At 58.6% G+C, this 19,454-nt stretch overlaps 6 protein-coding genes across 6 annotated transcripts; 4 read left to right on the forward strand and 2 right to left on the reverse strand.

Moving 5' to 3' along the window:
• Positions 1-208: 208 nt before the first annotated feature.
• Positions 209-2,503, forward strand: J7T54_000143 (metal-nicotianamine transporter-like protein; the record flags this gene model as incomplete). Its single annotated transcript, XM_051507399.1, has 1 exon — positions 209-2,503. One exon carries the CDS (start codon positions 209-211, stop codon positions 2,501-2,503), a length of 2,295 nt encoding a protein of 764 aa, XP_051361360.1.
• Positions 2,504-3,309: 806 nt separating this feature from the next.
• On the reverse strand, positions 3,310-5,841 carry J7T54_000144 (alpha-glucuronidase; the record flags this gene model as incomplete). The annotated part of the gene is made up of 1 exon (XM_051507400.1): positions 3,310-5,841. One exon carries the CDS (start codon positions 5,839-5,841, stop codon positions 3,310-3,312), a length of 2,532 nt encoding a protein of 843 aa, XP_051361361.1.
• A 541-nt stretch (positions 5,842-6,382) lies between these two features.
• Positions 6,383-7,357, forward strand: J7T54_000145 (epoxide hydrolase; the record flags this gene model as incomplete). Its single annotated transcript, XM_051507401.1, has 1 exon — positions 6,383-7,357. The coding sequence occupies one exon, from the start codon at positions 6,383-6,385 to the stop codon at positions 7,355-7,357; it is 975 nt and encodes a 324-aa protein (XP_051361362.1).
• A 4,556-nt stretch (positions 7,358-11,913) lies between these two features.
• Positions 11,914-12,747, forward strand: J7T54_000147 (putative nucleoside-diphosphate-sugar epimerase protein; the record flags this gene model as incomplete). The annotated part of the gene is made up of 3 exons (XM_051507402.1): positions 11,914-12,137; positions 12,192-12,327; positions 12,457-12,747. 3 exons carry the CDS (start codon positions 11,914-11,916, stop codon positions 12,745-12,747), a joined length of 651 nt encoding a protein of 216 aa, XP_051361363.1.
• Positions 12,748-13,469: 722 nt separating this feature from the next.
• J7T54_000148 (uncharacterized protein) lies at positions 13,470-13,868 on the forward strand (the record flags this gene model as incomplete). Its single annotated transcript, XM_051507403.1, has 1 exon — positions 13,470-13,868. One exon carries the CDS (start codon positions 13,470-13,472, stop codon positions 13,866-13,868), a length of 399 nt encoding a protein of 132 aa, XP_051361364.1.
• A 582-nt stretch (positions 13,869-14,450) lies between these two features.
• J7T54_000149 (uncharacterized protein) lies at positions 14,451-16,475 on the reverse strand (the record flags this gene model as incomplete). Its single annotated transcript, XM_051507404.1, has 2 exons — positions 14,451-15,829; positions 15,902-16,475. 2 exons carry the CDS (start codon positions 16,473-16,475, stop codon positions 14,451-14,453), a joined length of 1,953 nt encoding a protein of 650 aa, XP_051361365.1.
• Positions 16,476-19,454: the final 2,979 nt, after the last annotated feature.

Here is a 19,454-nt window from a genome sequence, read left to right on the forward strand (position 1 = left end):
ATTGGTGGATGCATCAACAAACGTTCCATCGGGGGGAGGCTCTTTTGCATGGAGGCGACTCACTCACTCACTCACTCACTCCCAGAGTCCCAGTCGAGTCGAGCCATCCTGGATATATAGATTGGTTCCTCGCCAGGCTGAGACCCGAGCGTCCTCGCTGACTGACATTCCGACCACATCAACTCCTGTCCTGATCACCACCAGCACAATGGAGGTCACGCAGATCCCCGCGCATCAGGCCGAGCCCGCCGACTCGATCGGCAAGGAAAAGGCGATGAGCGTGGACGTGGACGTGGACGCCAAGTCGACGTCGCCCTCGTCGCTCGAGGACGAGCCCATCACGGACATCTTCGTGCCCCTGCCGGCCATCAAGGGCATCCCCGAGGAGCACAGCCCGCTGACGGTCCGCGCCGTCGTCACGGGCATCTGCTTGGGCTCCCTCGTCAACGCGTCCAACGTCTACCTCGGCCTCAAGACCGGCTTCACCTTCCCGGCCACCATCTTCGGCGCCATCTTTGGCTTTGGCGTCATCCGCCTGCTCTGCAAGGTCTTCCCCAACGTCCCCGGCGTCGGCGGCTTCTTTGGGCCCCAGGAGAACTCCATCATCCAGGCCGCCGCCACGGGCGCCGGTGGCATGGCCGGCATCTTCGTCGCCGGTCTGCCGGCCATGTACCAGCTGGGCCTCATGGGCGCCAACCCCAAGGAGGACTTTGGCCGCATCCTGGCCATCACCGTCGTCTGCGCGCTCTTTGGCCTCTTTGCCGCCGTGCCCCTGCGCAAGTTCTTTGTCATCAACGTCGCGCGGGAGCTCAACCTCGTCTTCCCCTCGCCCACGGCCACCGCGGTCGCCATCCGCTCCATGCACGCCGTCGGCAGCGGTGCGGCCGACGCCATGAAGAAGATCAAGGCCATTGGCTTCGCCTTTATCGGTGCCTTTGCCCACATCATCGTCTCCCAGTACGCCGATGGCATCCTCCACAACTGGCACTTTTTCGCCTGGATCTTCTCGACCACCGGCTACTGGAACCAGACCGCCCTCGCGGCCGACAACTGGGGCTGGTACATCCAGCTGACACCCGCCTTCTTCGGCTCCGGCATGCTCGTCGGCCTCAACGCCGCCCTGTCCTGGTTTGGCGGCACCGTCTTCGCCTGGGCGCTGGCGGGCCCCCTGCTCGTCAAGTACGGCGAGTGCGCCGGCGTGGCGATTGTCGAGGAGGGCAAGTGGAAGGGCATGATCAGCTACAACTCCATGGGCGGCATCTCGGAGCCCGGCTACGTGCCCTCCCCGCGCTACTGGTTCCTCTGGCCGGGCGTCATGGTCCTCGTCGTCTACGGCCTCGTCGAGTTCGTCCTCCACTTCAAGATCATCTGGACCGGTCTCCTCATGAGCATGCGTCGCTCCGCCGCCACCCTCCACGCCCGCCTCCAGGCCCAGGGCAAGACCAACGCCTGGGTCGAGAAGCAGGCCGCCAAGGCCGTCGACCAGTCCGAGCTCGTCCAGGACTTTGCCACGCCCGACCAGCAGGTCCCCGTCTGGATCTGGGTCACGGGCACCGTTGTCTTCGCCGTCATTGGCGCCATCATCGTCCACGTCCAGTACGACATGAACGCCGGCCTCGGCATCCTCGCCTGCATCCTCGGCTTCCTCTTTGCCTTTATCAGCATCTACGGCGGCGCCGTCACCGACACCACGCCCCTGACCGCCTCCTCCAAGGCCTCCCAGCTCATCTTTGGCGGCATCACCCACAACGCCGGCCACTCCATCCCCGACGCCCAGCGCATCAACCTGATCGCCGGCAACATTGCCTCGGGCACCGCCAGCGTCGCCAGCGACCTCACCAGCGACTTCCGCGTCGGCTTCCTCCTCCGCACCCCGCCGCGCCTCCAGTTCTACGCCCAGGCCATTGGCGCCGTCGTCGCCGTCTTCCTCGCCCCGGGCATCTTCGTCCTCTTCATGTCCGCCTACCCCTGCGTCTGGGACCCCAAGCTCGTCAACGACCCGACCACCGTCTGCCCCTTTAACGCCCCCTCTGTCTTTGCCTGGAAGGCCGTGGCCGAGGCCGTCACCCAGCCCACCCTGCCCATCTCCCGCTCCTGCGGCATCTTCACCATTGTCATGGGCGTTGTGTCGGCCCTCCAGGCCGTCCTCAAGCACTTCTTCCTCACCGGCTCGCGGGAGAAGTACCGCAACTACCTCCCCAACTGGATGAGCATCGGTGTCGCCTGGGTTCTGGGCGCCGACTCTGGCTATGCCAAGTATGTATGCCTCGCCCTCCCTTTGTCGATCTTTGCTAACCGAGACAGTGCTGTCATGATGGGCGCCATTACCGCCTGGTGGTGGAACAAGTGGTTCGGCAAGAGCTTCGAGTCCTACGGCATCGGCATCGCTGCTGGTCTCATTGCGGGTGAGGGTCTCGCCGGTGTCGTCAACGCCGCCCTCGAGCTCGGCGAGGTCAGCGGCAGCTTCAAGGGAACCACTGTCGGTATTCCGGGATCGTACTAGTCCTAGTGTCTGGAGAGTTGGTGCTGTCTGAAGAGGCTGGCGAGCCTGACGTATACCCGTACATAGTGAACAAGCGTTGTGTTATTTAAAAAGGAATCCCACGTCCACTACGAATCCTCCATTATATTCAGGATTGCAGCCCCCAGGACCAGGCAGCTAGTGCTTACGATGTCGGGTTGACCTCCTCGGGCGTCAGACCCCAGGTCACCCACGCCCCAGTTGAGCTTTGCACTGCACCGCTACGCGCCCTCTAATTTGAGGATCGATCCTCGACGTCTGGAAATTCAGGGGGGGTCTGGCTCTGGGCATCGAATTGCCATCGCGGCCTCGCCGTGTGACTAACTCGGCGGGGAGTCCTGCCTACCCTGGAGCATAGTACTACAGCGTGAAGACATATCCGCAAGGAATTGTGAGTCGATACATGGCAAGCTGAATACGAATGGACATTTTAGTACGTATGGTGCTGCAAAAATGATGGCTGTCCGATAGATAGCACTTGGTGTCGTCGAAATGACGCGGCTCGTGAGTCAATGAGGCCCGACGAATCTAATGTCACGACAGGTAACAAACGACATCAGCTTCGAGGTCCTCCCTGTCACAACCAGCATATACCAGCTCTTCACTCACACAGACCGCGTCATCACGTCTTTCGCGATTATGTCTCCTATAAAGACCGAGCCAGCGCTCACCCTACGGTACGTGCGTACGACACACCTGGAAGAACAGCCAGATGGACGCACTCGAGACAGCCCGAACACGAGATTGCAATAAGTATCAAATAATGGCTACAGTATGACGAACCCCCCTTAGTCCACAACGCCTAGCGGCAGCACAGACACATAATCCAACGGCGCCTGCTCCGACCCATCCGCCACGCCCGTGACCACCAGCTCATCTCCCCTGCGAATAGGCACACCCTCAAACGTGACGCGGATTGCCGAATGCCCATCCAGAAACTCGCTCGGGAACTTGCCCAGCCTGAACTCCGCATCGCCTTGCCATGTGCCCACTGTCTTCCCATCCAGAGCCACCGAGTACGTCGCGTTGCCGCCCACCACGTCGTAGTAGTTCACGGCCAGGTTATACGTGCCGTCCGGGAAATCGAGAGTCGTCGCCGCCGTGCCCGTCCCGTTGGTCACCACCGCCCTGTACTGCGACGCCGTCTCAGCCGGCTCCACGTCGACGGGTACGTAGCCATCGAGGGTCATGTCCTCGGCCTCGATGCGCCAGGGGTGGTGGCGCACACGATCGTGTACGTCCGGGATGCCCGACAAGTTCCGGTAGAACTCGTTGATGGCGTCGCGCCAGACGAGGGAGTGGCCCGCCTGGTACGTGAGGCGGTACAGCTCGTGCTCGAAGCGCTCGTCGTCCACGCGCCCACGCAGCGTCTCCCATCTCTTGGGGAACGTGGCGGCCGTCTCGGCGCCGGCGTAGTGCGCGTCGTAGAAATGCTGTATCACCGTCTTGCCCGAGTGCAGCTCAAAGGTGTAGGGCACGTGGTGGAACCACAGCATGAGGTCGTCGGGCGTCGTCTCCGTCTCCTCGTAGCGAGCGGCCACCTCGGGCTGGTACTGGCCTGCGTTGCCGGTGCCGTTCCGGACGGTGCGGTCCATGCCGATGCTGTCGCCGTCGGCGCGCGTCCACTGGCCCCAGCCGTTGTTGTCCTGCGAGGCCGGGTTGGGCCCGTAGTGGGTGTAGAGAATGTCCGTCAGCGTCTGGATGCCCAGGTTGCCCGTGTAGTTCTCGTATGCCGGCCACGACTCGAGGGACATGGCGCGGATCGTCTCGCGCACGCTGCGACCAAGGCCAAAGGTCAGGCGCGTCCAGTCGTCGAGGATGGCGCCCGAGTCGAGCGTCGGGTCCCACGCCAGCCGCCCAAAGGCGTACAGGTTGGACATGGACAGGTGGCTGCCCAGCCAGGTCGGGTCCATGCCGACGTTGGTCACGGCCGTGTAGCCACCCAGCTTCTTGCCAAAGACATTGCCGTTGAGCACGTCGCGCGTCCTCGACTCCTGCCCGTCCACGCGCAGGTCAAAGTCGAGGATGGTCTGCCACAGCGGCGGCAGATAGACCAGGTGGCACTGCTGGCCGAGATACTCCTGCGTCACCTGCAGCTCAATGGCCATGGCCGTCTCGCGCAGCGTCGAGAAGAGCGGCGAGACGGGCTCGCGCACCTGAAAGTCAATGGGTCCGTACTTGATCTGCACCACGACATTGTCGTCAAACTGCCCATCCAGCTCGGCAAAGAACTCGACCGCCGCGTTGGCCCGGTCCGCGTGCCAGTCGGTCCAGTCCGCCAGGTGGTTGTAGACAAAGGCCCGGAACATGACGATACCCCCGTGCGGCGCAATCGTCTTGGCAAACATGTTGGCCCCGTCCGCCAACGTGCGGTTGTACGTGAGGGGACCTGGCTGGCCCTCCGAGTTGGCCTTGACCAGGTAGCCCGCAAAGTCCGGCACGCGCTCGTACATTTCGTCCGAGATGCCCTGCCACCAGTCGATGACCTGGTCGTCGAGCGGGTCGAACGAGTCGAGGCCGCCAAACGTCTGCGGCGACGCAAAGTTGAGGGACATGCCGATCCGCACGCCCCATGGCCGGAACAGGTTGGCAATCTCCTCGACGCCGTCCCAGTTGCGCTCGCTCAGAATCGTCGGGTCCGCGTTCACGTTGTTGATCACGATGCCGTTGACCCGGATCGATGCCAGCAGGCGACCCAGCATGGGCACGCGCGACAGGTCCTCGCGTACGTGGCCCACGCCGTCGTAGAAGATGGAAACGCCTCCGTATCCGCGCTCGACGGGGCCGTGCGTCCCGTTGTCCCAGAGGTTGTCCCACTGGTTCGCCCACCGAATGGGCGCATCCGGGTTGGTCGAGTAGGCCACCTCGTCAAAGTTGCCCTGCGCCAGCATCGAGAGGTACTCAAAGGCGCCGTACAGGGCGCCGCGCTCGTTGGAGCCAATGATCACAGTATCGTCGCCCTTGTTGCTCAGGTAGAAGCCATCCTCGATGAGGTCGACGGCCTCTGGCAGGCTGCCGAATTCATCTTCGTACGCCTGCGCTGTGGCGACGATGATGGAGGATGTGTCCTTGTCCGTCACGCTGTCGCTGACATCGAGCTCGAGGCCCAGGATGCCTTGGATGCCCACCTGCAGCTCGTGGGCGGCCGTGTGCAGCGGTGCGCCCTCGGTTGCGTTGAGGGCCACAATGGACGTGGCAAAGTCGTCGAGCTGTCCGCCCGTGTGGCAGTCGCGCAGTCGCGCATAGCGAAGCCAGCCGTCGAGGCCATCCTCGGCTCGCGCCACGGCGAGCGCAGACGCTATCCAGAGGAGTGGTCGCATGGTCAGGAGGGTTGGGTGACGGAACAGACCAGACTGACAGTGTCAGGTCTCAAGACTCAAGTGACCGAGTCTAAGCCAGTCCTCGAGGCGCATAGCTCCCATTATTATATTTGACGTCCTTGGTGATCTCCATGTCCATTGTCTGGATAATTCGATTCTGCCGACAGGACAGAGACCCGGCTGAATGCAGAATCAATTAGCCTGAACGGATACCGTCGATGTCGGTGGGACTTGGAAGTCGGAGGGAGGGGACGATGCGTACGTACATCACTGGGTAATTAGTCGCTATTGACTATTCACAGATCACCAAGTACCGACTGAGGATTCGTGGAGCCGGAGCTAGTCCAGGTACCGTTGGAGTCTGTCTGGGGACCTGGGACTTGGGGAGACGAATGATCTGTCATGGATGATGGAGAACTTTTTGTAGCCGAGAAGTGTCCGACAAGGCGTATGTATGTCTTACTCTTCGCCCCTCACAGATCATACTCAAGCCGCCTGCCTGCCCTCATCATTTGGCCTCAAATATCCCAAAGTCAGGACCATGGACTCCCCACGACAGACGTTCAAGACCGCCCGAGGGCACACATACTCCCTCGTCCACATCCCCCCCAGGGACAGCCGCCGACCAACCCTGCTCCTCCTGCATGGCTTCCCCTCACACCTCCACGACTGGGTCCACCAGACCGGCTACTTGGCCGCCCACGGCTACGGTGTCCTCGCCCCAGACCTGCTGGGCTACGGCCAGACGGACCAGCCCTCGTGCCCCGATGCGTACCGGCTAAAGCTCATGAGCGACGATATCGCCGACATGGTCCGCGCGCTCGTCATGGTAGCAGGCCACCCCAAGCGCAGCACGCTCGTCGGCGTCGGCCACGACTTTGGCGCCACGCTGCTCTCGCGTGCCGCTGCCTATTATCCCGAGCTGTGGCATCGCCTCGTCTTTCTGGCCGTCGGGCCCCCCAAGCTCGGCACCCCATTCGACGTGGATTCCATCAATCACATGACGAGGCAGATTCTCGGGTTTGAGCTGTTGGGGTACATCAAGTGGCTCGCGACGGATCCGCAGGCCGCCACCACGCTCGAGAGCCACGCCCAGGCGGTCATGAATCTCGTCTTCTGCGCCGATCACGGCGTCTGGGACGAATGGTACCGTCCGCTGGGGAAGATGAAAGAGTTCTGCGAGCAGGAGCGTCGAGTGGCCATGGGCGCGTGGTACACGGCTGACCTGCAGCGACAGCATCTGGAGTGCTTTGCGCGTCCGGGGGGGTACCGAGGCGCAACCATGTGGTATACAATGTGGACAGACAATCTGTTTGCAGAAGATGAGAAGGAACTGCAAGAGTTTCGCATCCAGACGCCGACGCTATTTGTAGGGGCAGAGGGATTTGCCCAGCAGCGCGACCTGCTGGCTGCTTGGTGTGAGGACCTGACCTGCAGGGAAGTAGACGGCGGCCATTGGATCCATCTCGAGCAAGCGAAGAGGATCAATACGCTGATACAAGATTTCCTGGAGTAATGGATGGGATCTGGGGGGGGGGGGGATTAAGGTTGCCCAGCGTGGTGGTGTGTCAAGCAGATCGCACATGGTTCTCCGCCTCGGCTGCTGCATGGACGGGCGAGTGACTATTATGTAGAGACGGAGTCTCAAAATGCCGAGCACACAACCTTGATGCGGACACGCGTTTAACAAGTCCGTCTTGGTAGTCGGACGCATTATCAAATGGACTCATCGTCTTTCTGGCCCCGTTTACTTTGCCCAGAAGAGAGACGGCGCTTCAGGGTCCGAGCAGAGTATAAGATTGCGCGAGGGACTCGGTAGGGAATCCATCAATTAATTGACCACTTCATTTGGCTTGATTGTTCACAAAGAGCAAGGCACCATGTTTCTTCACTCCAAGATAGCCGCCCTGGCGCTCTGCGTCGCCCAGGCTTCCGCTGCCCCAACCGAGAGACAGGCTGAAGGCTTCGTGACCGTCGATGGCGAGAAATTCATGCTCGACGGCAAGAGCTTCTATTTCGCCGGCAGCAATGCCTACTATCTCCCCTTCACAGGCGTATGCCCAGGGCACCCAAGCTTGTCTACACATCCATTGCTAACGCGCACTAGACCCAGGCCGACGTCGAAACGGGACTGACAGCCGCCTACGATGCTGGCCTCCGCGTGATGCGCACATGGGGCTTCAACGACAAGAACGTGACCTTTGACCCCAGCGGCCTGCCCCAGTACAACGGTGGCAACCCTGGTCCCAATGAAGCCGTCTTCCAGTGGTGGGACAATGGCGTCCCCACGATCGACGTGACCCAGTTTGACAAGGTCGTCGACGGTGCCGAGGCCGCCGGCGTCAAGCTCCTCGTCACTCTGACCAACAACTGGGCCGACTACGGCGGCATGGACATGTACACCGTCAACCTAGGCGGGCAGTACCACGACGACGTATGTTCTTCTCAAGACGAGGCAACCCCCGACTAACACCCCCACCAGTTCTTCCACGTCCCCGAGATCAAGCAGGCCTTCAAGAACTACGTCGAGCTCTTTGTCACCCGCTACAAGGACTCCCCCACCATCTTCGCCTGGGAACTCGCCAACGAGCCACGCTGCGGCGCCGATGGCACGCGCAACCTCCCACGCAGTCCCGCCGGCTGCAACCCAGACGTCATGACCGAGTGGATCACCGAGATGAGCGCCTTTGTCAAGTCGCTCGACCCCAACCACCTCGTCACCTGGGGCGGCGAGGGCGGCTTCAACCGCGTCTCGGATGACTGGGCGTACAACGGCGCCGACGGCGGTGACTTTGACGCCGAGATTGCCCTCGACGATATTGACTTTGGTGTCTTCCACTCGTATCCGGACTGGTGGTCCAAGACGGTCGACTGGACGGACCAGTGGATCCGCGACCATGCCGAGGCCGCTCGTGCAGCAGGCAAGCCTGTCGTGCATGAGGAGTACGGCTGGCTGACGGACGAGGCGCGGCTGGCGTATGTTGGCACCGTCAGCGACATCTCCAGGGTCGAGGCCATGGGTGGCTGGCAGGAGATTGCCGAGGAGGAGAAAATGCCGGACATGTACTGGCAGTTTGGCTACTCGGGGTTTTCGTATGGCCGCAACCACAACGACGGGTTCACCATCTACCTGGACGACGACGAGGCGCAGCCGCTGGTGTACGAGCATGCGGCGAAGATGAATGCGCTGAATGGCTGTAAGCGTCGTGCGCACTAGCTCAATAGCGAACATATCTGTGGCCTCTAGATGAATATTGGGCCTACTTGATCTGCACTACTCAATGCATGTGATGAAGGTCTTTGCTACGGCTACGATAGGGTGAAGGCAGCCCCTGACTTTACGTGCGAGTGCGAGAGGGACAGGGAGGCCTCTCGGCAAGTGAAGACTACAAGATAGTTTCTATCTACATCGTACTGGAGATACACTGTTTGTGGCGCACTGGAGTTGTTCCCAGATCCACAAGTCAGACGTGCAGATGGATCATCGTGCAACGGAGTACCAATTAATATCGTCGACGGCGAGGCGACCGACATGCCGCTAGATTAGACATGGAGGCAATTTATGACGGTCACGTGCGAGGACATGCCCCCAGCGAGGAGCTGCTCCGGGAAGACGGCTAGGCTGCCGAGAGGACGGGACGACAGTAACGGCAGCAGAAACGTCAAAGACCGCTCTGGAGAAGCACGCCGAATGGTAAATCGCGTATCTGTCCAAGGCATGGACGCCACCGCATGCTCCAGCTATAGCACCTTTCCACGTTGGGAAGAGAGGGGGCTTGCAGTGCCTGGACCAGGCGCATGGCTGACCACTGACATTGAGGGCCCGGGCATCCTAGCAAAGTCTCAGAGGGTCTTGTCCAAGATATTGGCCCCGTTTCGATACAGAATATAGCATCAAACACATGCAAAGGGATTATATGCTCCCGTCCGACATCCCTTCCCCAAGACTCGATCGCCTGACAAGCCCGGGCCGACAGATAAGTGGGTACCCGGCCCGGAGGCCCCACATGTTTCCCCCGGGATTCCTGCCCCAGACTTGCCTCTTTCGGACACTGCGGACCTTGTGCCCCCGCCACACATTGCTGCTCACTCAAGGGTGATGGTCAACCAGAGCAGGAGTACATAATGTAATGGTGCTCACATTGTATCTGCTGGGTAGACGCATCTTGTAGAACAAGCCATACTCTTCGACAAGATGATCTTTGCGTTGCTCGCACTGTTCACCCCGAGCTTGGCTTTCCCCCTGGTGAAGCGCTGCGGCGCGCAGACCTGGGAGGCGGAAGACGCTGCACTCAGTGGCACCCAAGTCCTGACAGACCTAGCTGGATACAGCGGTAAGCCAAATCTAGCTACAAGACGTCGAATCTGCTGACTTCCGACGCAGGCTCTGGGTACGTCGGTGGCTTCGATGAAGCCTCGGACAAGATCACCTTCTCCGTGGACAGCTCCTCCCAAAAGCTGTACGACGTGACCATTCGCTACGCTGCGCCATACGGTGAGAAGACCGCCACCGTCTCGCTGAACGGGGGCATCAACAGCGCCATCTTCCTCCCTGCGACCGACACCTGGGAGGACGTCAACGCTGGTCAGCTCCTGCTCAACGAAGGCACCAACACCATTGACATTGTCAACAACTGGGGATGGTGAGATAGTTCACGAATGTTTATTTTATTTACTTACCAACCTTCCCAGGTATTTGATCGACTCCCTGACCTTGAGCGTGGCAGCGGCTGCTCCTGACCACGACGTCAACCCCACACTCGTCAACCCAAACGCCAACGCCGATGCCGTCGCCCTCTACGACTATCTTCGCTCCATCTATGGCAAAAACATCCTCTCTGGCCAGCAGGACCTCGAGTGGACCGAATGGCTCGCCGAGCAGACTGGCAAGACACCCGCCCTCGTCGCCGTGGACCTGATGGACTACAGCCCCTCCCGTGTCGAGAGGCAGGGCCAGGTCGCCACGACCGTCGAGGACGCCATCACCTTCTCCGAAATGGGCGGCATCGTCTCCGTGCTGTGGCACTGGAATGCCCCCGCTGGTCTCTACGACACGGAAGAGAATCGCTGGTGGAGTGGCTTCTACACCAGGGCCACCAGCTTCAACGTCTCCACGGCCCTGGCGGATCCCAATGGCAACGACTACCAGCTCATCATCAGGGACATTGACGCCATCTCTGAAGAGCTCCTGCGCCTCCAGGAGGCAAACGTACCCGTGCTCTGGCGTCCCTTGCATGAGGCCGAAGGCAAGTGGTTCTGGTGGGGCGCCCAGGGTCCCGAGCCATGCAAGCAACTCTGGGAGCTCATGTACGATCGTATGACCAACCACCACGGTCTGAACAACTTGATTTGGGTCTGGAACTCGATCGCCCCTGAATGGTATCCCGACCCCAATACGGTGGACATTCTGGCCGCCGATGTCTACGACACGGGCAATGGCGTAAGTCTCGTCGTTTCCCTCTCAAGTGATGTGTTGGGGCGTTGCTGACAGCTCATACAGCCCATGTCATCCGAGTACAATCGCCTTATCGAGCTAGGCAATGATCAGAAACTTGTCGCTGCGACGGAAGTCGGTTCCGCGCCAGATCCTGATCTGCTGCAAGCGTACCAGACGCACTGGCTGTGGTTCGCCGTCTGGACTGACGGCTTCATTAACAACCCCAACTACAACCCGCCTGAGCTCTTGAATTCGGTGAGTTTCTTCAAAGTGCTGTTCGCAGGAGACATTACTGACTCGTCTAGATCTATAATGACGAATATGTCTTGACGCTGGATGAGATCTCGGGTTGGAGGGGATAAGGGGGCCAGGCATGTCCAGGATTTGAGTGCGGGTTCTTCTCCAATAAGACTAAGCTCAGGGGTCTCAGACCTCCATTGAATTAGAATCACCATCCCTCAAATTGACTGTTATATCTGTGTAGGATTTGTGCCCAAGACTAACACTGTTATCTCCATCGTAATCTCCAGACGCTGTAAGCGGGGTCTGCTTCTCGGGCTGTCATGTCAGCCCAGAGTCAGACTGTACGTGGGAGAATCAAGCCAGTGCATCCAGATCATCAACATCTCGCGACCATGAAAGTCATCATCTCGGGTGCCACGGGTTTGGTCGCGACCGCAGTTGTCCAGCAGAGCCTCGCCCATCCCAAAATCTCCAAAGTCATCGCCCTCTCGCGGCGAGCCGTCGAGCTGCCAGACAATGCAGACAGCAGCAAGTTGAAGCAGGTTCTCGTCAAAGACTATAATGAGTATCCAGACCACATCCTCGAAGAATTGCGCGGCGCCCACGCGTGTATTTGGTAGGCTTGCTGCCTGTCCTCGCTGAATACGTTTTCGACGCTCACACTAAACAGGACTGTTGCCATCACACCATCAAAGTCAATGACCTACCGGTGGGAGGACGTGGTCAAGATATGCCAGACGTCCACCACAACCGCTCTCCACGCCATGATCAGCGCTGGCATGGCAGAGCCCTTCCACTTCATGTACGTGAGCGGCGATCGCGTTGATCCCGACAGTCCGCCCAAGCCCGGACCGATCGGACGATATATTCAAATGCGGGCAAGTAGCGTCGTTCAATTGTCCATGCTTTCGGTAACTGACTTTTTTGGGACCCAGGGCGAGACAGAGAACATGCTACGTCGAATCGCGGAGCAGCACAATGGCCTAGTCCAGGTCTGCACCGCGCGCCCCGGCATTGTGACGAGTGACGCAACCTACGCGAGAGCAACCTGGGGCTCCGCCGTGAGGACGCTCAACCCCGTTGCGAACGTCGGCCGTGACGAGCTCGCTGCTGCAATGATCCATCAAGTGGTGAATACGTTCGACAAGAAGGTGTTGACAAACGCAGACTTGAAGACGATGGGCCGTGAGCTCCTAGCGCAGCAGAGCCACATCGGTTGTGAATAAGTTCTTTGGGCTGAGCACTATCGACTTTCACTATGGATTACGCATCAGAATGAAAGGTAACATTATGCCAGCCTACTAAAGCTATGTTGAGAATGTCAATCCAACGTGATACATGCAGTTGGCGCTTGAACAGTGATCACAGCACCATTCGACGGTGGCAGCTCCTCATTCTGGATTCCCTCTGGCTCTGATGCACCCTATTACAGGCAATGGCTGCCTTGATTTCAGATTTACTGTGACTTGACGTAGAACTTGATGTCAATCAGAGGTACTCCCACGGCAGCATGGCTCATGGACGTTCTCTCATCAACTGGCAAGCCCATGGATATTGAAGCGATTCACGTATTTCGAGATTTTCATTATTGCTGTCCTTGCGCAGCAGATGTAAGAGGGTAGTTCCCGGTTGTTCAGGGGGCCCTCCCTTATCTAGTCCGGCCGAGCACAACTGTTCACACAAAGGGGTCTGGTGTGCCGCATCTCCATCAAACATGGCCTTGTTCACTCGGATGAGTCCCAACACCTCGCAACAAACAGCACAAAATGTCAAACAACAGAGGACACGGAATCATCATCATGTCCGCGCCTTTCTGTTGCCGAACAGAGCAATAGAACCCCTCCTCCCCCCATCGTCAACCCGACTCGTGTCAACACAACAACACTTCATTACCTCACCTCCCATCGCCAACACCAACACGAACACCAACACCAATACCAATACCACCATGGTCTTCGTCGGCTGCACAAAGTGCGGCTCCTTCTGCCATCACACCTGCTACTTCGACCACCGCGGCGATTTCGCCTGCCACAACACCAACTGCCCCGGCCACAACGAATCTTGGGAGGAGGAGCGCGTCGGCTACAACGACTACGGAAAGCCTTACATCTGCTTCTCGGAGGACGGGTGCGACGAGTGGATCGTGACCCCGATCATGTGCATGGACCCCTTTATCGTGTACAAGGAAAAGGTCCAGGAGGACGGGTCGCTGCGCATCACCATCTGGAAACCAGGCCCTTATCCCGGCCATAGCGGCTTCATGGCGGAGGAGTTCATCCCGCGCACCAAGAGGCCTCTCTCTACCTTCAGGCTAATTATGTGGAGAGAAGGGATGATCATCTTCTAAGTTGAAGAAACCGCTGAGAAGCGCGTATCATACAAATAAGGGGGGGTATCTAGCTGTCTCCATTCGAACGTCTCGTCGACTACAACTATGTAAAGTCCCATCTTCCACAGCTTGGGTGCCTCCTACTCTTCCCTTTTGTCCGATTCCTACAATCCCAGCTCCCGGGCGGGTCCCAGAGCTATCTCTCTCTCTCTTTCTTTCTTTCTTTCTCTCTCTCTATCTCATCAGCAATACATACATCCATCCATGCCACAACCTGAATTATAACCCGCCAACTCCTTGTGAATTACCCTCCGCGAAGGGGCATTCATATATGTACGGTCCTCTGATTAGAAGTGGGTCATACACCCAACAGAAATAGACAAGGAAGCCGTTTTCCCAGCGTAGAACAACGATACAATAAGAAATGATGATTGGCGCGTATGCCATGTTCGTAAATGGGACGTAAGTAAACGAGGGTGAATATACGCAAACGAACAAAACGTCTGGTAAAAACGCAAAATAAAAAATAAAACAAAATCAAGTGATTCTGCCAAGCCACCGCTTGGCTCTGGGGCAAGTCCCCATGTTCGTAAACTTGCTTCAGCACGAGTTGACCCTTGGGTCAGCAAAGTACTGCATCATGCCCCATCCGGGCTGAGCAGTCGGTTGCCCCGATGTGGCTTCGTCCATGCTTTGATTGTGCATGCTCTCCCAATCGTCAAAAACAACGGGGACAGGTGAATAATCAAAGTCCATCACGCCATCGCTAGTCTCCATCGACTGGGCCGCCGAGTGCGGATGCTCCTGCTTGATCGAGTGTGTTGAGGGAATGGGTGAATGATTGGCCGTCATGGGCGAGTGATTGGCCGTCAAGGGCGAATGGCCAGTCGAGTCAGGGGGCGACGGCCCAGTGGGATGCGTGTATTGTTGCGAAGGCATCATCATCGGTGTTTGGTAGGCTGGGGCGTACGAAGTGTGGGCGTTCGGGCTGCCATTGGACATGACTTGCTGGGGCGGCGGCTGAGGTGGCATGGGATTGAAGGACATGCGCGGATCCTGAAACTGCTGCATGCCCTGAGGCTGTCCAGGGAAAGGAGGGGGCGTGAGCTGAATGTTGTCCATAACAATGTCGGCCAGGTCGTACGCGACGCTAGCAATGAATTCAGCCTCCCCCTCGTTGCCAGAGAAGAACTCGAGCAGGTCCTGCAGCTGGCCTGGGTTCTCCTTCTCGAGAAAGCCCTGCGCCCGGCCCGTCTTGCTGGGGTGCCAACTGAAACGCGGTCGCCTGCCAGAGTAGCTCGACTGCTTGCTGCTGATGAGAGAATCCCACGCCTCGCGAATTAGAGGTTGGTGGAGAAGACCGTACACGACCCGCGAGTGCATCCATTCTCCCTTGGTCATGCCAGACTCGAAATGCCGGGCGACGTGCTCCACGTGGCGCTCGCGAGCGGGATGGAGCGCGGAGCAGAAGCCGCACGCCCAGTACTTGCGCTTGCGCAGGAATCGAACGACCTTTTCGGCGTGGGGACAGGTCGTGCAGCCGTGGCACTGCTTGTGGTGCTGGTTGAAGGAGTTGGATCCCCAGAAGCTGCGGTTGCACCCCGGCTCCGGGCAAGGGTACTTCCTCCATCGCTCGTGAAACTCGTCCTCGTGGCGCTTCCAGTCGTACTTGCGCTTGAAGCTCGTCTCGCACGATGTGCACCAGTAGATGTTCTGCTTGTTGAGCGACGCGGGGGCATTCATCGGGCCGGCCGTGATCACGGGCTGGCCGGTCGGGGAGGTGATCTGCGGCGGCATGGGCAGAGGAGCCTGCGAGCGTGGGCCATTGGTGCCTGCCGACGCCCAAGACATTGCAGAATGTGACGACATGTTTGAGAAGACGGAGGCATGACCCGAGGAGCCGGAGCTGGTGGATGAGACAGAGAAGCGTGGGCGGTGGGCAAAAGGCGCAGTGGGAGGAGGGTACGAAAACAGGGTTGCTAGATCCTTGTCAGTTGAGGTGATGGAAGGAATGCGCCTGCAGTCTGACGACACGGTGGGTGACCACGAACCAGTTCCATCATCCGTCATTGGCAATTGGGGCTTCATGTCGCTCCGTAGAATCGAGCTGTTGGCGGGCGTCGCGAGGTGCGTCGTCGAGTTCTGCGAAACGGGCGAAAGCACCGTGGGTTGCTGCCGTTGCTGCTGGTCGACCTGGCGAGCAGCAGTGGGAGGAGGCGGAGGCGGGCATTGCGGCACTGGAGGAATCGCGAGCGGAGGGAGTTGCGATTGAACCTGCTGCGGTTGTGTCGACGAGTGGTCTGGCGTTTGCTGTTGTTGTGGTTGCTGCTGCTGCTGTTGCTGCGTCTGCTGTTGCTGCGTCTGCTGTTGCTGCGTCTGCTGTTGCTGCGTCTGCTGTTGCTGCGTCTGCTGTTGGTTCGGATCAGCGAGCGATTGGAGCATTTGCGTGTCGAGTAGCTGATGGAGCTGGTCGCGGGAGAGGCCAGCCTCCATCAGCATCTGCAAGTTCTTGCGCGCCTCGGCGAGCACATCTTGAGGTTGCTGCTGCGAATGCTGCTGGTGGTGCGACTGTTGCTGCTGCTGAGGTAGGAGGTGAGGCGATTGACTCTGGACCGTTGGGTCCATGGTTCACATAAGAGGCGCCGCGAGACTGGGATGTAGCGACTGGAGGGTAATTAAGGTGTAGTAAACGAATGGACGAACGCGATAGCGCGCTGCATGCAAAGGCCGAAGCTTAGCGGGATTGAGCGAAAGGACGTCGACGATGGATGACGAGAGCGTTGATGGCGGTTGTGGCAGTTCAGGTGAGAGTTGCGGATGGCCCGAACGGTGAGATGGGCGGGAGCTGAAAGGACGGACTAGGCTGGGCTGGGCTGGGCTGGGGGCCATTGTTCGTTCAGCTGCCATGTCCCATGGCTGGGTGACTGGGCCCAGTCGAGAGATGAGCAGATCCCCCCCCCCCCGGTCAGCATGCGGTGCCTGGCACTGGCAGGAACGGCGCTGCTGATTAGTGGGCAGGCTCCTTCCTTGGCGGATACGGATACAGCATTAATTCCGTCCGGGATACGCGGGTCCATTTGATGTCTGCCCAGGACTTTGGATGGACGATAGGTATTGAGATGGGAAATCCGTACGCCATGGACGCGACGAGAATTGACTGTTCCACGAGCTGACTGGAGGCTCACGGATGGAGGCTCGCCTGTGGGGACAGGACGCTGTGGTACTGTAGTTGTGGTAGTTGGTGGCCGCCTGGAAATGTGCTTCATTAGATCCCCCCTCCATCACCACCGCCAAAAAGGAACGTGTCCCTCGGTCCAAATCATTGCAATCAATGCCCTCAATGCGTGCTGTCGGGGGCTGATCGTTGACGAGCAATGACTGGAACGGCTAGGGTACATAATTTAGAGAAGCGCCAGGGGCAGCTGGCAGGCCGCAGCACATCGCCGTGGCTGGCGCTAACGACATGCAGACGCCATCTTCCAAATTCGTACGTAGTAGGCTATCTGCTGCAAATCTTCTGCCGGTGCGGTTGGCTGACCCTGGGGCTTCACTGCTTCTAGCTGCCGCAGGACCCCTTTTTGCCGGGCCCAGCTGTCGCGCTTGCAGTCAAACTTCCGACTGGAGCCCCTGGTGTGGTGTGCACTGTAAAAATATTAGGTAGCAGCCGACGATTGAAGATGACGAGTCCGACGTCACGCCGTGAGTCGTGAGTCCATGGTTTTTGAGGTATTCGCACCAAAGCCATCATGATCACATTCATCTGGCAGGACTCATTTCCTTCCTCCCCGGCCTCCCGCCAAACAAGCTCCTAGAAACCTCGAATTCGTACGTGCATGTCATATCGAACATGTCTGTCTGTCTCCCTCCTGTCAGGCCATCTCTCCAGGGGTCAATCGCGAGGCCTGGCCAACCTCCCGAGGGCCAAGTCAGTCTGTCATCATCACACAGGTGACAAGGCACACACGCGCGACAAGACAACAGGCGTGTGGGTCAGGGGAAACCACACTGCCTGCACGGCACCTTGTGTGGCGCATGTGGTAGCGACCACTACCGATGTTTTCGGAACAATCAGTTATTATTGTCATGTTTGTTGCCGGATTAGATAATAATAGATGGGCGGAAACCATGCCGTCATGTGGGCTGGTTGTCTGAAACGGCCGTACCTGTCTGTGAGGTCGCCAGCCAGCTGTGCTCTGTGAGTGAGATGGTGCGCAGGATCAGAGCTAGGACCATCAACGCCGAGTTGCTAACCACAAGTGTTCACAGGAATTGATCGGAAACCATCTTGTGCGCGTGCACCCCCGTCACGTCACCAGTAATAAGCCGACACGGTTCACAGAGCACGTCGTGCACATGCACGGGGTAGCACACCTGCACGACCAGGCTTCTTCAGCCACTCGGAGCGCTGCACGATGCATGGCTCTTGCCATCTCTCTCGGCTTGACGAGGACAGGGCTAAATAGTGGTCCTGGTTCTGCGCGCTCATCAGTGGAAACACTTGAGCTTCCTTCCCATGTTGGCTGCTTCACATGGCTCTTGCGACAAGCCTCCGGCTGCCACTGTGTCACATGCGCAACCCCTGAATGCAGCTAAGTTACTTTAGTACCTGCCTTAATACACCCTCAGTCCTCCCCAATTGGTCTGCTTATCGATACGTCAGGTACTAGGACGGTATCATATGATCCATAGCCTCCCAATCAGTCTAGCAAGTTCCAAATTTGGTCGCGTCAAACTACATGTAGCTCCGTAGAGCATCTCTCGACTGGGGGGCGCTGCAAGGTTGAAGGTTGTAACTTGTGTTTGGCAGCCTGCAGGAGCAGAAACGTGTCTCGCAGCCTCCCGAACGCGTGACCTGAAACGAGTCCTTGAGAAAACACCCGATTTCCACACTCGTGGGCTGCTGGACTTCACGATAAGGTCCAGGTCCATGGACCATCGCCCCTAGCGAGGCTAGTCCACCACAGTAGTGACGGCTCATGGCGATTCCGCACTCCGCGTTGCGTGGGTTCCTCGATACGGGCTGCAGTCCACCCAACCGCGTCGCCCGGCGTTTCGAAATACCGGCAACAACGTGACGTTGGTCCGCGGTTTACACACGTACGTACATGTACGACTAATTACCTACTGGCACGAGATCTGTAGGGCTAGTGGGCGATTCATCAACAACAGTTCATTTTCGAAACAAAAGCTCGCTAGCAAACGTGCTCCGCGCCGACGCCAGAAGATCGCCAGGAGATCACCGCAATGGCTCAAGCCCCTGACCATGCTTGACATCCTTCACGCAACCACTCAGTTGCAGATGGGCCACGGCTTGCACATTGATGTCAGCTGTGGCTTTTGGATCTCTGCTGCTTCAATGGCCACTGCATTGATCTGTGCGGATAGTGCTCAATGAACGGTCGAGGCAAGCAAGTTCGGGAGAAAGCGACAATTGCGCCTCGTGCCTTTACGCACGTATGTACTCGGTAGCAGCCCGCGAATCTCCACTTGGAGTCTCACTGGCATCCAGCGTCGAGGGGCATCGGAGCACTAAAGTCAAAGTCAATCTCAGCAGCTCCGCATGTGGAGGAGGGCGATCTTGCGCCTCGTCCACCTTCTTTCGTC

Source organism: Emericellopsis cladophorae (genome assembly GCF_022114955.1).
Source record: "Emericellopsis cladophorae strain MUM 19.33 chromosome Unknown NODE_31_length_266811_cov_117_018179, whole genome shotgun sequence".
Classification (NCBI taxonomy): domain Eukaryota; kingdom Fungi; phylum Ascomycota; class Sordariomycetes; order Hypocreales; family Bionectriaceae; genus Emericellopsis; species Emericellopsis cladophorae.